This window comes from Protopterus annectens, chromosome 3.part0, assembly GCF_019279795.1.
Source record: "Protopterus annectens isolate FY-2018-M chromosome 3.part0, PAN1.0, whole genome shotgun sequence".
Taxonomy (NCBI): domain Eukaryota; kingdom Metazoa; phylum Chordata; order Ceratodontiformes; family Protopteridae; genus Protopterus; species Protopterus annectens.
Window position 1 is genome coordinate 382883242 of NC_056731.1, and position 16212 is coordinate 382899453.

Genomic DNA, 16212 nt, shown 5'->3' on the forward strand with positions numbered 1-16212 from the left:
ATGACTCAGTCATTGTCCATGCTGGTGTGATTGACCTGAGACGTACCTCCCTGGACTACATGAAAAGAGACATAGAGGAGCTCTCTGATTATGTAGCCCAGGCCGGTATGACCCTGACCTTAAGCAGCATCCTACCCTCACTAAGAATGATGTCACAGTACAAAGACAAAATGATCAATTTTAACAATTGGCTTAAGTATTGGTGTCATTCTAAAGGGATCCAATATCTGTCTGCTTGGGATGACATGCTCGACAAGCCACGCTGCTTCACAAGGGATGGCTTGCACCTGTCACCCCTGGGCTTTCAGATATTGGCAAAGGCTCATGCCACCCCCATAGTGCCTTTTTTAGGCAAGGCTCAAAAGACAAACCCACCTCCCTAAAAAACACAAGTAGAAAGAAACTAAGGGTAATGCTGCTCAACGCCAGAAGTCTAAACCTTAAGATGCATGCTCTCGAAGCCCTCCTCAGTATGGAGAACATCGATGTCTGTGCAGTGACAGAAACCTGGTTCAAGGCTCCCAAGAGCACCCCAGCACTACCAGGTTATACCTCATATCATGCTTTTCGGCCCCAGAACTTGGACCGAACCACAAAAGGAGGGGGAGTATCTATATTCATCAAGGATGCCCACACCTCCAGGTTAGTGGCAATGCACGAAGCATCGGAGACCATCCATGTGCAACTAACAGTAGGCAAAACTGCCCTCCAGTTTGTAGCATGCTACAGACCACCCTCTCAAACTCAGGATCCCCACTCGGCCTTTCTAAAGACACTGGAGAATATGAAGGCCTCTCCAAACACCATCATATTGGGAGACTTCAGCTGCCCAAACATAGACTGGGAGCATTACTCAAGCCCCAACACCCTAGCCCAAAGGCTCCTAGAATTCATAAACTCAAATGCTATGGAACAACTAGTCACCTCTCCCACAAGTGGGGAAAACATATTAGACCTGAGCATCACAAACATGGGGACACAATGTTCCATACCAGAAGTATACCCCTCATTGTTAAGATCGGACCATAAATTAATCTCCCTGGAAATCCACATCCTGCCCCCACCCCCAGCACAGAAGACCACAGTGAAGAACTTCTCAAAAGCTGACTTCACACTTCTTAAGACCAAAGTGGAATCCTTCAAAGCCCCCGGGCCAGTGGAAACCACAGCCCACTCTGCTGAATCCTTTATAAACGCATTCTATGGACACCTACAGGAATGCATGGATCATGCAATCCCAAATAAAACCAAGACCCATTCCCCCAAAGGCAGGCGACCTGTCTGGTGGACTCCAGCCATTAATAAGCTATACAACAGAAGGAGGAAGCTACTACATGATAGAGCAAAATCCCTAAAAGGGAAGGCATCTCTGATCAGTACTAGCAAAAAACTACGAACACTCATAAAATCATCCAAGGCCAACTTTGAGTGAAAAATTGCACAAGACACTAAAGATAATCACAAGGCTTTCTTTAGTTATGTTAGAAACCTGGGTGAAAACTCCCAGATATGCTCAGAGTTAGTCCAAAATGACAAAAAATACACTGAACCCACAGACATTGCCAACATACTAGCAGACAGGTTCAGTGCAAATCCCCCCCCCCAAAAGGACAAATATCTATCCCAGCAGAGTGTTGCCTCCCTGACATCTCAGATGCCCAGGTGAGAGCCAACCTCTCCAAAGCTGAAAACACAGCATCAATGGGACCAGACGGTGTCCCGGGTAGCGTGCTACATGAACTCCAAGAAGAGCTAAACCCACACATAAGGCTGCTGTTTAATCTCAGCCTTACTACAGGATATGTACCCAAAGAATGGCGTACAGCAACAGTGGTCCCACTCCACAAAGGAGGTGCTTCTATGGACCCTGGAAACTACCGCCCCATAAGCTTGATGAGCCTGGTCTGCAAAGCTATGGAGAGGATCATTATGGAACTCATAAACAGGGACATTGGGGACCTGCAGACATTGGATCCTACCCAATTCAGCTTTGTTAAGGGCAGATCCTGCCTCTTGAACCTGGTCGACTTCTTTGAAACAGTCACCAAGGCCATTGATGAGGGTAAGGTAGTTCACACAGCCTACCTTGACCTTGCAAAAGCCTTCGACACAATACCCCACTCGGGCATCATAGACAAGCTCTCCAGATTAAATATAAACCCCTATGTCATAAGATGGGTTGCAAACTGGCTCAAGGACAGAAACTACAAGGTCAGAATTGCTGGAGCCATGTCAGACTCTAAACCAGTCACAAGTGGCGTCCCACAGGGCTCGGTCCTGGGACCTCTCTTGTTCGGTATTTATTTTTCTGAGGTACAGGCTAACATGGGAGGATTGTGGCGGACCAATTTCGCAGATGACTGCAAACTGGGTGCCATAATTGATTCTCCAGCAGACACAAGCATCCTTCAAAAGGGTTTCATAGAAACGGAAAACTGGTGCCAGAGCCATGGCCTTAAACTCAATGCCAAAAAGTGCATAGTCTTACCCTTTGGGAAAAACAAAGTGCCCACAAATTACCACATAGGTGGTAATCCATTAAGTACGGAAGAAGTAATTAGGGACCTAGGGACCCAAGTTGACAGTAACCTCTCGTTCGACACTCACATTGCTAAAGTGGTTAGAAAGACCTTCTATACTGCCCACCTTATCATGAAGGGATTCACATCTAGATCGGGATGAGGTCATTGTGCCCCTTTACTCTTCCCTCATCAGGACCATAATTGAGTACAATGCCCCATTTGGGATGTACCTTACCCGACACCTGCAACAATTGGAAAGACCCTAAAAGTACCTCACCAAGAGGATCAAGGGACTCAAACATATGTCGTATTCTGCCCGGCTAAAGAAACTCCAGCTCTACTCAGTAGCATACCGCCTACTCAGAGGCAATCTATGCCTGACATACAAGGCCATGTCCAACCCGGAATTAATGGACATGCTCCACCTCAGAAAATCCAAATCCTCCAGAGCTACGCGAGCGAGAGATTTGAACCTCAGCACAGAAATAAATAGGACATGCTGGAAGGACCGATTAATAACCCAGAGGCTCCTATTACTCTGGAATAAAATCCCAGTCCATGTTAGGCAGAGCCCCTCACTGACTCTCTTCAAGAGAAATCTTGACGAGTGGATGAGAGATCGTAGGTATACCCCGGGGGTCACTTCTGTTTCACTGCTAGACAGAGGTACAGTAAACTAAACCTTAAAATGGGCACATTATACTCATTCCAAGGGGTGGCGAAAGCCAAACACACTCTGGCTAGGCTTATAAATGCCCTAGGGCAGATAGCCTAGTATGAACCTATGAACCTATGTACCTATGAATAATTTCTCTAAATTCTTTTTCACACATCCTTTCAAAAATAAGAACTTCCGTGTGATTTGGAGGAATAAACGTACTTTTTCTTTTTAAGGTTCCCATACAATTGTTAGTGTTAATATTAACATGTTCAGAAAAAAACATCCTGAGGTTAAGTTGCCGAGTATAAAGCTTCAAACCAATAAGAACATCAGCTATGTCAAGTTTAAAAACTGGGACAAATGTAGTCCCTTTGCTTAACAGTTTGAAATGTACTTCGTTAATAATCAAACCACTAAAATTGTAAATGGTGAAACCATTGTGAACAATAGTTTCAGCAATCATATCATCAGAGTGCCTAGGTGAATTCACCAAACCAAAATTCTCGGAATTGTCCATAGTACCAAAGTCAAAACTATCAGACCCAAAACATAGGCCTGAACAATTAAAGTCCTCTAATATCTGTTGTTGGTTTGTCTTTGGTACTTTTTGTTGTTGTCATAGTTCCTGCGCTGGTTGTGACCATTGTATTGGTTCCAAGACTCGCCCTGCCTCTTATTCCTTAACCTCTCTGACCTCCTCAGAGGGGGCGGTTGTTCCAAAAAATGGTCACCATCAGAATTGTCATTGTCCAAGAAATAACCCTCCCCATTATTGTCAATTTGTTCATAACTAGTAACATTGTCATTCGAATTAATAGACCTAGAGTCCCTCATGGGGTACACACATTTATTTTTGTAGTCAGCTTGATCCCTTGCCAGCTTCTTACATTTGGTATTAACATTATTTTTAACAAAGTCGTCAACATTTTTGAGTAGTTTTTGATAATGGGAATTGCATTTCAGAAACAACAGGTCATTCACAATACTGGAATATAAAGCATTAATTTCTTTTTCCAAGACTGTCAACTTGCTATGATTGTTTCTAATAACAATGTCTAAAAGCGCCAAACCTGTTTTGTAGAACAACTCGACCAATTCACCAAATGCGCTAGAATCACAGTCTATACCAAATTATAACTTCCACAATTTCAACCCTTTAGGAACTTGCTTAAGTGCCAAAGATTTGTTGAGAAACGCATTGTCCAACTGAAGTGCTCTGAATTTTTTACACACAGACTCAAAATTAAAAAGTTGTTTTTGCAAAGTAGGTTTATCATCCGACCTACCATTGCTTTCAGAAAAACAAAACTCCGGTGTTCTCAGCCATTCCAGCAGGTCACATCCTCATGGTTCAGCCCATGCATTTCCTGCGTTCATCAGGTTAGACCCGCTTGCCACAGGTGAATGTAATGTAAACAATTCAGCCTGTGTGCTGGTAAGCGTAGGAATAGAGTGTTCACCTGTCTCATGTCGTGTAAGCAGGTAGCAGTACCCATGGCCAACACTTATGCTAATTTAGTACTATATGAATGGGAGAAGAAATTTATTTATAGTGAACAAAATGTTTTGAATAATAACGTTATATTTTATCAAAGGTTTGTAGATGACATAAGTTTATAGTTGAACATAAGTCTGATATTAGAAGAAACATAAAAACTAATGCGTTAAGTAAACACATTTCTGAAAAAGGTCAAGAACATCAATTTCAATTTAGAGTTATTGATGTAATATATGTTAGTAGTAGGGGTGGTAACATTAACAATATTGTTGAACTTAAAGAATATGAATAGATAGGCTATAGGCATACTTTTTACCTGGTTTAAATAATGCTGTTAGTTTGAAGACCATTTTAGTAAAAAACAGGCAGAAAATGTATAGTTTCATTTACATGTTTATAGTTATGTGTTTGGTATGTGCATATATATTTATATGTGAATTTTTAAATGATTTTATATAACTTTTTTACATATATATATATATATATATATATATATATATATATATATATGGGTTCACTTTATAACATCGAAATACTGAAATGTCGAATTTCAATGTCTCGAAGCTATAAAGTTGAATGTTAAAAATAGCGAACGCTCATAATCGCGAATTTGATGTATGTCGAAAATATGTCGAATTCGCGGTTATGAAGTTGCGCTATGTAATGTCCAGGTTTGTGTTTTGTTGGTGCGCGGTGCCGTGTTTGGATGTAGGTGTTATGTCAGGTAAGTGAGTGTTTTGTAAGGGTTTTGAGTGAGAGTTAGAGTGTGTGTGAGGGATTGGAGAATGTGCGTGTGTGAGCTTTTGTGTTGTGTTTGTGTGATCTTGGAGTTAGTATATATAAGTAGGGGGGGTGGGGGGTGCAGGGGGGCTTGCCCCCCTGCTTATGTGTGTGTGAGTTGTGTATGTGTGTTGTTTTTTTGTTTATGTTGTGATGTGGGTGTTGTGTTGTATGTTTAGTGTAGTGTGTGTGGTGTTTTCGGTTATGTGGTTTCGCGGTTTTTGTTTGTCAGTGTTTTGTGGATTCGGTTTTATAGTCTCGAGATACTGAAATTCGATATTTCAGCATTTCGAGGTTATAAAGTGAATCCATATATATATATATATATATATATATATATATATATATATATATATATATATATATATATTTGCTGGAAGCACACTCACTTAGCTTGACTTTTTGTACTATCTGTGAGCCAGCTGGTTATCTAGCAGGTGATATAGGGGTTTAACTTCCCGCGGTGGTGGTGCTGCAGTAGGATTGTCACCTCACAGTAAGACGCTGTCTGGTTCGATTCTCAGCTAGAGTGTCTTCTGCGTGGAGACTTGCGTGAATGGGCGTACCTTCATTGAAGGTTGTGCATCAGGGCTGGTAACTCAGCACGTAAAAATCAACTAACTATCATTAGCAGACCAGAGTTCCGCTGTGGCGACCCCTAACCAGGAAAAGCCGAAAGACAGAACATACTGTATTTTGTGAACTTATATACAATGCCTTAGTGAGATATTGTGTCAAATACTTTGCCCATGTTGAGACCCTCTCAAAGATGTCCACCAGATTGACTATGCATGACAAGCCTTTGATGAAACCAAACTGGATTAAATCCAATATCTAGAGGGTTTCCAGTGTTGTTATTTATCATGCTCATGATTCTCCTTTCCATGACCTTACATAGGAGACTAGTCAGGCTTATGGGTTGATAGTTTCCTGGGTCTGTGTATGGCCCTCCCTTGTTCCGAGGGATAACAGTTGCAGTCTTCCATTAACTTGGCATGAGTCCTGTTTGGAGGCTGTGACTGAATAGTGCTTCTATTGGTCCCAGTAGGTCCTGTTTCATGCTAATAAGGAGGCACCTTAGATATTAACAGATTCCATCAATGGAGAGTTTTCGGCATAAAAAAGTGAATTAAGGACCTGCTTCCTACTGAATGTTGGGGAGCTATGATTGGGGATTTCTTTTTTGAGAGGAGTCTGGGGGCAAAAAAAAAGGATTTTTCAGCCAGTAGATTTGCTATATCCTCCAGGTCAGTATAATTGGATCCATTAACAGGTAGTTCAGTACATTGTTGTGTATTGCATTTTAGATTTTGGACATAGCTGAAAAATGCTTTGTGGTTGTTCTCAGTCTGGGAGGCTTGTTTTACCTTAAATTTGACTTTGGTAAACTTAATTAGTAACCTGAGTTATTTAGTTTGATGAGGGAGTGCCGACCTTTATGGAAATTGTATTTCCTATTTTTGGCCATGATTTTCTTCCCTTTGTTATACAACGTGTTGATGGTGATGTGACTGTTGGTATTCCACCAAAATGTCTTGTTTTATTTTGAGGTTTGTCCTGTACTTATTTTGAGAAGATACTGCTGCCTCTATGCAACTGTATACATAATTGTAAAGGGTATTTGTGAATGACTTGATGTGGGTAGCAGCATTCCCTAGGTTTGATGGTATGATGTTGATATTTTGCCAGGGTATCACTTAAAAGTAGAAAGTTTGCCTTGAAATAATTACTAAACGTTCCCTGGATTACCTTGCATTACAGGTTTTATTTTTTATTTTGAAGGAGACAGATTTATGGTCTGACCTGACCAGTTAGGTCATTACACATGGAGCATGCAACATCCGCCACTTATTGGTGAGGACTAGGTCAAGGATGTTGGTGCCTCATAGTGGAAGCATGGCTTAGCACATCTAGAACATGAATACCCTATTTCTACCCTAGCAGATCTAGGGCTGTCATGTTGACAAAGTCTAGAAATCTTTGTGTCTGCAAGTTTGAAGTTATCTATGATTCTCATCTTATAGTGGGGTAGTTAAAGTGGGTCTATATCAGTTTATCAAATTGCTTATCATCAAACCCCCATTCATTGAACAACTATTTATTGAAGCTGCAAATTGACGAATGGACTTTTCAGTGAAAGTTGTCCTAGAGCAAACCGATGGAAGGCCACCATAGTGACTGAGAACAAAATAATAAAACTTAACACCTACCCAAGTGGGGGACTATGTCCCCACACCCCCCATTGTGGGGTCTGTGCCCTCACACCCCCTTAACTAAATATAACAACTTTGAGATCACACTATTTATTATTATTATTATTATTATTATTATTATTATTATTATTATTATTATTGCATTTGTTTACCAGGAAAGTTCACTGGGCCAAAATAACCCATTTTCAATGGAGGCCTAGGGATAAAGGCTCTACAATACAGTAGTACATAAAATATAAAACAGTTCATAAAGTATAAAACAATTAGGAGATGCAAGCAATATTCACAAAACAGACAATAATATATAATAGTTGAAAGTGTGCAAACACACAGTATGTACAGATTTATAAAGGTAAAAGTTACAAACTAGTCAAGTGATTAAAATTATTATACACTAAATGTAATATACTGAAGAAAACATTATCTTAGAAGTATTCTCAAGGTATTTTGGGGTTATAGGCAATAGACTGGAGAGAAGGTATAGACAGATAAAAGGGCAACGTTGGATAGTAGAGCAAAAGTTAAATTATTTGTTTTGAATAGTGAAAAAGAAAGTTTGAAGAGGTAAGAATGTAAATTAAGGTGTGAACAAGCTTACAGTACAGGCGGTCAGGTTATGGATGGATGAGAATTGAGATATGTGCATTGCCATAGGGTGGAGAGGTGTTGCTGCAAAGATTTTTGAAGGAAGAGATATCACTGGAGGTTCTGATATCTAATGGGAGAGAGTTCCAAAGCTTGACAATAGAAAAGGAATAAAGTGTGTTGCTGGCAAGGAGTTTAGGTTTGTCTACTTGCAGAAAAAGTTGATTTTAAGATCTAAGTTGCCTATTTGGGTGGTAGTGGGTTAAGATAGAAGAGAGGGCTGGGCAGTCTAAGGGTTTGTAAATGATTTTGTGAGCTGTGATTAGCTGTAGCTATGTTAGATGATGTGGATGTTTGAGCCAGTTAAGTGATTTTTAGGCAGTGCAATGATGGGAAGAGTATTTTGCGTTGGTTGTAAATCTGTCTACCTTGTTGTAACATGACTGGAGCTTGGTTTTTAGGGTGGAGTGGATAATGGTGAGGAAAGCAGCACCACAGAAAAGTGAAGGTAGGAAAAAGGTTAAGGTGAGAGCATGCTCAGTAGAGCAGTTAAGACAGCCTTTTTGTCAGAAGATGGTGCCTAGCTTATATATATTTTTTGATATTATTGTGGATGTGGAGGTCGAATGTCAGGTTTTTGTCGAGGATGATTCCTAGCAATTTAGTGTGGGAGACAACCTCTGTAGTAGTGTTGGTTTGAGAATGAATTGTGAAATCTGCTTGCTGACAGAGAGGTTTTTTTTGGGGGGGCGGTAAATAATAATAATTTAGTTTTGTTTGGGTTTAGAGCTAGATGATTATTAGCCACTCAGGTTTCGGTGGTGGTAAAGGCATTCTGGCTCATTTGTAAAAGTTCTGTTGTTGATTTAGCAGAGCATATAATGGTAGAAACATCTGCATATTGTACAACAGTTCCATATTTAAGGATGGCATGGAAGTAATTTATAAAAATACTGAATAGTAGGGGTCCTAAGATGGAGCCTTGGGGGATATCTGTAGAAGAGTTAAGAAATGGAGAGAAAGAGTTGAGCCATCTAGTGGATTGTTGTCTATCTTTTAGATAGTTTGTGAACCAGTTTAGAGTGGGGTGGATACCAGTGGTAGAGTGTTTACTTAGGAGTAGGGGGTGAGAGACCATATCAAAGGGTTTTGAAAGGTCAGAAAGGAGAGAGAATACACATTTACCACTGTTTCTAGCTTGATTGACAGTGTCCATAAAGGAAATAAGGCAGTAATAGTGTTGTGGCCAGAACTAAACCCATGCTGAGTTGAAGAGAAGAGTTTGTTTAGTAGTAGACAGCTTAGAAGTTGATAATGAATGCATTTCTCCAGAATTTTAGAGAGAGGAGAGAGAATAGCAATGAGTCTGAAGTTAGATATATCTGTATTGTTACCATCTTTATGGAGTGGAAGAATGAATACTTTTTTCCATATAGTAGGAATATAAGACTCTTGGAGAGATCCATTGAGAAGTATGCTGATGGGATAGGCAATGAATCTTGCTGCCATTTGGAGGCATTCTGGAGGTAAGTTAACAGGGGTACAGGAGCCAGGTTTCAGTTTAAGGAGAAGTTTAGTTATGGTGGTGATAGAAATTGGGGAGAAAGAAAAGATAGTTGAGATGGGGGCTGTTTCCTGACAGGGAGGTGATAGTGAATAACAGTAGTGGTGAGTTTGGCTGTAGTGCCCGTGATGCCCGTGCACTGGCCCAGCAATCAAGGAGCCTCAATCCTCACCACTAACACCAGTGAGGGGCATCCATGTAGGGAAAGGATAATAAATACACACACAGTAAAGTACAATTTCCCCAAAGAGCACACAGAGATCACAATCAGTCTGGGGCTGGTTTCTCCCTTTCTCTCCAGGTCTGCAATACGACTCCCCACTGGCACAGCTATAGGGTCCAGATTTCAGCCTAGTAGGCAAGCTAAAACCACCAGCACCCTGTCTGTCCAACCAGTGCTTTGTGTCCCTACCCAAGTAGCTGACACACACACTTTAAGATAAGAGTTTATACAACCACACAGACACTCCTGGGGAAGGCTGGCACAGGCTCTCCATCTGTGCCCCTTTTCTGCCCAGTCTAAAAGGTAGTACCAGTTGCCACCACCCACTAATATTTATCAGCTTCTCAAAGGCCCTTAAAAGGGTGTCCAAATATTACTGTGCAATATTATTATCCAAATGGTAAGTCTGACCTAACAGTCAAGACTTCTTTGGAGTGACTTGGTACAGCATCACTATATACATGCAATGTACTCTTAGAGCTTAAAATATCTCTACACAAAACAGCCACAATTGAAAGATTTAAACATATTTAATAATAAATAATAAAACACAAGACAATACTTCTTACTACACAGTGCTAGTCAAGAGTTCAGAGATCACAGAGAAATACTTAAAATAATGCTGTAGAAAAGTTCTAACATCAACACAGAAAAAAAACACTTAGTCTAATCTTCCTAATTCCTAGCTATTTCTAAGAGAAAACACAGTTACAAATAACTTACATATAGAGCAAAGCAGTGCTGGTGATGTCGGATGTTCTCAAGACAAAAATGCTCAGAGCTCTCTGATTCTCTCCCTTTAAATTGATAACACAGAGTTGCTTCACATGACATCATTCTTCACACTTCTCTAGTGTTCTCAGGCTAACAGAAACTACATTTACATTCTTTACATCTGGTCAGAAACCAGAGCAATACATTTATACATGCAAATTCTAGCCATTAACTCTGGTCTTAAACAACAGGCAGGATGCCTCCCCCCCAGACATATCGGCTCCGAATTTTGACAACAAAGACAGTCATAAAATGCTTGACTTAGCTTTCTTGCAGCAGAGTGCATTATTGTTATATTTTTGCAGTTCAATATCCAATGCAGTCTTTTCACATTTAAGAGAACAATCCTGTGGCTTACATTAATATTTACAAATGACAGTATTATCTACAAAATTCTATCTGGCTAGGCTGGCAGCCTTCACCTATCTTCACAGTGTCGATGAAATGTAAATTGAAAAGGATGACTATTTCAATGGCAGTTTTCTCAAAGAATGGGAATGGATTGTATTTGGTAGCAGGGTTAATTAGAGATGCAATGGAGTTCCAGAATTTCTTGGAATTTTGTTTGTCATTTCTTTTAAGGTTTAGATAATATTTCTTTCTATCATTAATGATTAGGCACTTTTCTTGGATACAGAGCTGTCTGAATTGTAAGAGATCAGTGGGATTTTTATGCTTTTGCCATTTTTTCTGTATTTTGTCCTGGCATTCATAATTTGCTTGGTAGGTTTAGTAAGCCATGTGGCATGCTTGATTTTGACTCTTTTTTTGTCCAACTGGGGCTAGTTTGTTGAGGCTATTTAGAAATGTGGAGATGAAGAATTTGACAGCTTCATCGAGGGGCAAGACTTTTAGAATATTCCAATTGATAGTTCTAAGAGTTTTGTTAAGACTTGTAGGTTTAAAGTTAGTTAGAGTTCTAGTTTGTTTGAATTGGTGTTGGGAGGGTATTATGTTGGTTTTTACAAATTATATAAGCTGGAAAGTGATCACTAATACTGCAAGAGAGTGTTCCTGCTGTTGAAATTTTGTTAGGATTGGAGCTTAGAATCCAGTCTAGAACTGAAGCACTGACTTATTTTTGTTAGGTCTAGTTATATCTGTTATCATCTGTGAAAAGTTGAAGAGGTTTATATTGGCTGATGGACAGTGGTTTAAGAAATCTAGCCAGTTTATGTTTGTATCGCTTAGGATGCTTGCCTCATTGTTAATATTGTTTGATATCCAGGCAAGAATATATTCTAGAAGGGGAATATTCTTGCCTGGGGGGGATGTATATGGCTATGATACAGAGATACTTAGAACTGCTGAGTCTGAGAAATGGTATAAGCAGTTTGGCAGTAGGGAATTGAGGAATAGCCTTGGAAGAGCCACTGCTATAATTTTCCCCAATACTTTCACCATTGTCCCATACCCCAAGGCTATTCCTCAATTCCCTACTGCCAATATTTTCACCATTGCCTATACTCCAGGGCTAGGGAATTGAGAAATAGCCTTGGAGTATGGGACAATGGTGAAAGTATTGGGGAAATTTATAGCAGTGCCTTTTCCTTTTATATGGGGTCTATCAGCCCATAGAAAGGCATAACCTGCGGGAAGGAATTCTGAACCCTTTATGTAAGATTTCAACCAAGTTTTGGTTGCTGCTAATATGTCTGGCTTGTTCTGAGACAGCCAGGCATGGAATTTTGGTATTTTGTTTCAGATGCTTTGAAGACTGACTGCTGTGAGATTTAGCTATTTATGTGATTTCGGGGGGGGGGGGGTGTTCACAGGAACAGGGCCTGGGTTAGGTTGAATATCTCCACAAAGAAATATATTAGCTTGCATGGACAGGTAACTGAAAGATGGGAGGTTTATCTTTAAGTGAATAGAGTTGAAATATTGTTATGAATATGTTTATTGTGATGGAGTAGTTTTAATTAGGTATATAGAAGCATATTGAGTGTGTACAGGCTAGGGGATATATCAGAGTAGCTGGGGAGGTGTGATGATTGTATGGCAGTGGCGGATGTGTATTTATGGGGTGTAGAAATTTTGTTTAAGGATGTTGGTTGAGATAGGAGACATAGTGAAAGGGCTAGTGGGCAGAGTAGAAAGATAGCTGTATGAATGGGCAACATAGTTGTAAAGTAAAAAGAGTATGAAGCTGTTAATTCTTAGGGATAATTTGGATGTATTAGTAGATGGTATGGGTAGGAGGGATAGTAGGTAAACTAATATAGGGGTAATGGATAAATCTGAAGGTGAGTAAATTGGGTAATTGTTTTATTATTAGGTTATGGTGTGATAAGGGTAGTGAATATTATTTCTAGATGGCCTGGGAGGAGGGTTACTTGCTATTGGATGGTGGAGTGGAGGGAGAAGCTATGTAAGGAATAAATATAATTGATGCATGGGTGGGTGGAAATGGGAGTAGGGTTAGGGAATTGAGTGAACCCGAGCGAAGCGAGGGCAAACAAAGCAGGCTGACCCAGGATGAGCAGAAATTGCTCTAAAAACAATCAGAAAGACAGATAAGTAAAAGTAGAGTGTATAGTTACAGGAAGTTGTTGGGTAAGTGAGACAGTGATATATGGATAGCAGAAACTATTGTGCAGGAGAGAAGTGTAGGAGTGCTTTACTAGAAAGGAATGGACTAGGCTTGGGGAAGGTGGGGGGAGAATTGGAGAGTGCAGGGCAGTACAAATTTTAGGCTGAATTAAGAGAGCTACGTTGATACTTTGTTCCTTAGAAGGGATACCTCAGCAGCCCAAAAGTACAAGATAGTGAATCAAGAAGAAAAGTGTTGACAGGGAAACAAGAAGCTAGAGGTAAGGTCGGGAACAGGAATAACACAAGAGTAATGGTGATGTACGGGAAGCCATAGGCAAAACACAGGGTAAGAAGCTAATACAATATTGGGTGTACAGGTCAGTTAATACATACAATGCCAGGGTGGATTAAACAGACCCAGTACGCACACCTGTGGTCATAGCCATAATGGGGTGTGTGATTCCCTTGCAATGCAGTTAGCAGTTTCTTTATTTTGCTGTTCCTCCAAATGTCCTTAATGATTGGCTGGCAGAGGGGAAGACAAGGATGAGTGTGGTTCATGAATTAATAAAGTCTAAATGTAGTCTCTCTGATTCCGTATATCACCAAGCAGTTCTATGAGGAGGGCAAAGATAGGAATGGATAGAAAGAAAGAGGGCCAAGCCACACTACTGTGAGGAAAAGGGCAAATTCTGGATGGTGGCCAACGATTGCCTTGCCCAGTTAAAGTCACCAATGAGTATGATGTCAGGTTGAATAGAGGGTGGCTTGAGATCCTTTAATTAAGTGGTATTAGTTTCCTGTGTCATAGAGGGAAGCATTCAGCTTGCAAAGATATAATATGGGAGATAAGTGTCATACTCCTGGATCAGCTTTGAGGTGTGTTTGTTTTGATGTGAATTGAGACACCTCCCCCTTTTGTCCCGTCATTTGCAATAGCTGATCGAACTGTGCAGACAGTATTATAGCCCTGCTCTACCACAGTACACTTAGCAGCTTTAAACAAAGTCTCATTAACTGCACAGACATCTACATTCTCCGGGGTGAGGAGTGCTTGTAGGAAGTGCACTTTTTTCTTAGACTCTTAGCATTGAGCATATCACCTCTAAATTATACTGGGTTGGTTTAGCTACATCAGACAGTTTATTTGTTTATTTGTCTTTGTTGACTGGGAAAGTTCAACTGGGCAGAACCAATTTTCAGGGGAGGCCTGGGGAGAAAAGCTCCACCACAGTAAATTTACATTAAGAAGTGAATTTCAAGCAGTTCTCAGAGAAAACAACAGCTACATTTCTCATGAAACAACAAAAATAATGTATAAGACAAGTTTATACAGTAAAATAGTGGCAATGCCTAAAAAAGGCACTACGGTGGTAGACAAGATTTTAACAAGTATTCTAAAACCTAGAGAGAGGAGGTGCAGACCATCCCTGGTGAAACATCATTGTCTATCAACCATATCCTCCCATTATAACAAATGTTGTATCCCCTTTTCATGACATCAAAAACTAAGCCAGTTATTAAACTCGATTGTATTTACACTAAATTATGTACAAAGTTTGTTCTGTAGTTAAGGCAACTATTAAGTTTGTTCTGGGGCATCCTTGTTCTACTTTATGAATACTGCATACTGCTTTACTGGGGCAGGTTAGCCATTGTTCCTGATCCTTTGAAACTGAAGTGGAATATTGTAATATTTCTGACCGTGGATGAAATGTATTCTTTTTCCTTCTGTTTCTGTTACTGTTACTGTTAGGGAACATTGTAGCTTCAATTGTGACTGCTGATTTTTTTGTCTACTTATGACAGTGGAGAAGGAGAGGTTTTCTCACATTCTCTGAAACATCAGCCAATCCTTTCATTTCTTAGATTGCATTAGTAAAAATGTATGGCAGATTTAAATGTAAATAAAACACAAGGCCATCACATTCCATTCTAAATAACATCGTATTATACAAATCATATTGTCACATGGTGGTATCTGTTGCTCACAAAATATAACCAGTAATGTAGAAATAAATAAAAGCAATGTTTATTGAAAATTATTGTGCTTTTATGTCTATTCAGTTGCAGATTTCAGCATACTGTAAAAAATATGTATGTATGTATGTGTGTGTGTATATATATATATATATATATATATATATATATATATATATATATATATGTGTGTGTGTGTGTGTGTATGATTAATTTACAAATGTTGAAACTATCACCTTTGTTTCAGTTGAGGAAAGGCCCACCTGTTCCACCACTTCCTAAACTTACACCCACAAAAGAACTACAACAAGAAGCCATCATCAACTTCTTTGAAGACAACTTTGTTCCAGAGATCAGTGTTACCACACCTTCTCAGGTCAGCAACTTCTATGTCATTTCACTTGCATATCATGTTATCTGTTTTATGATAAGTACAGTAACAAAGTTCAAAATGTATGGACAAGTAGAAAATTCTAAGCAAAGAGAAGAAAATGTGATGGTAGAGATAAGAAGAGATTTCAAACTGGTTAGACAGATTTAATTGTATCTGTCATCATTTTCTAATGTAGTTCAAGGTAATAAGCCTCATTGTTTATGGGTTGGATCATAAATGTAAAGGTCGTTTGTCCTCATTTGATTTACATGGTTATCAATTTAGCTGCCACTCTAAAATCATTCTGTGCCAACATGGTATATGGGATGTAACTCAGCAAACTTGAAAAATTGTCTAGCCCTAAAATAAAATCACCTAATAGGCTACAGGGATTATCAAAAGAAAATAACAAGAACTTACAGATGGAGAATCACAAAGTAATGCCCAGATGTAAACAAATGGAGGGAGGGGATGGAGTAATGAATGTAAAGATCTGAACAGGAA

General features: G+C 39.6%; 1 protein-coding gene across 1 annotated transcript in view; it reads left to right on the top strand.

Annotated features, from left to right (window-relative positions):
• The window catches only part of AMPH (amphiphysin), a 1643383-nt gene that overhangs the window by 1210662 nt on the left and 416509 nt on the right, over positions 1-16212 (top strand). Inside the window, exon 11 of the mRNA XM_044064832.1 lies at positions 15583-15711. Coding sequence (XP_043920767.1) covers positions 15583-15711 — 129 coding nt within the window. The remainder of the gene's footprint in view (positions 1-15582; positions 15712-16212) is intronic.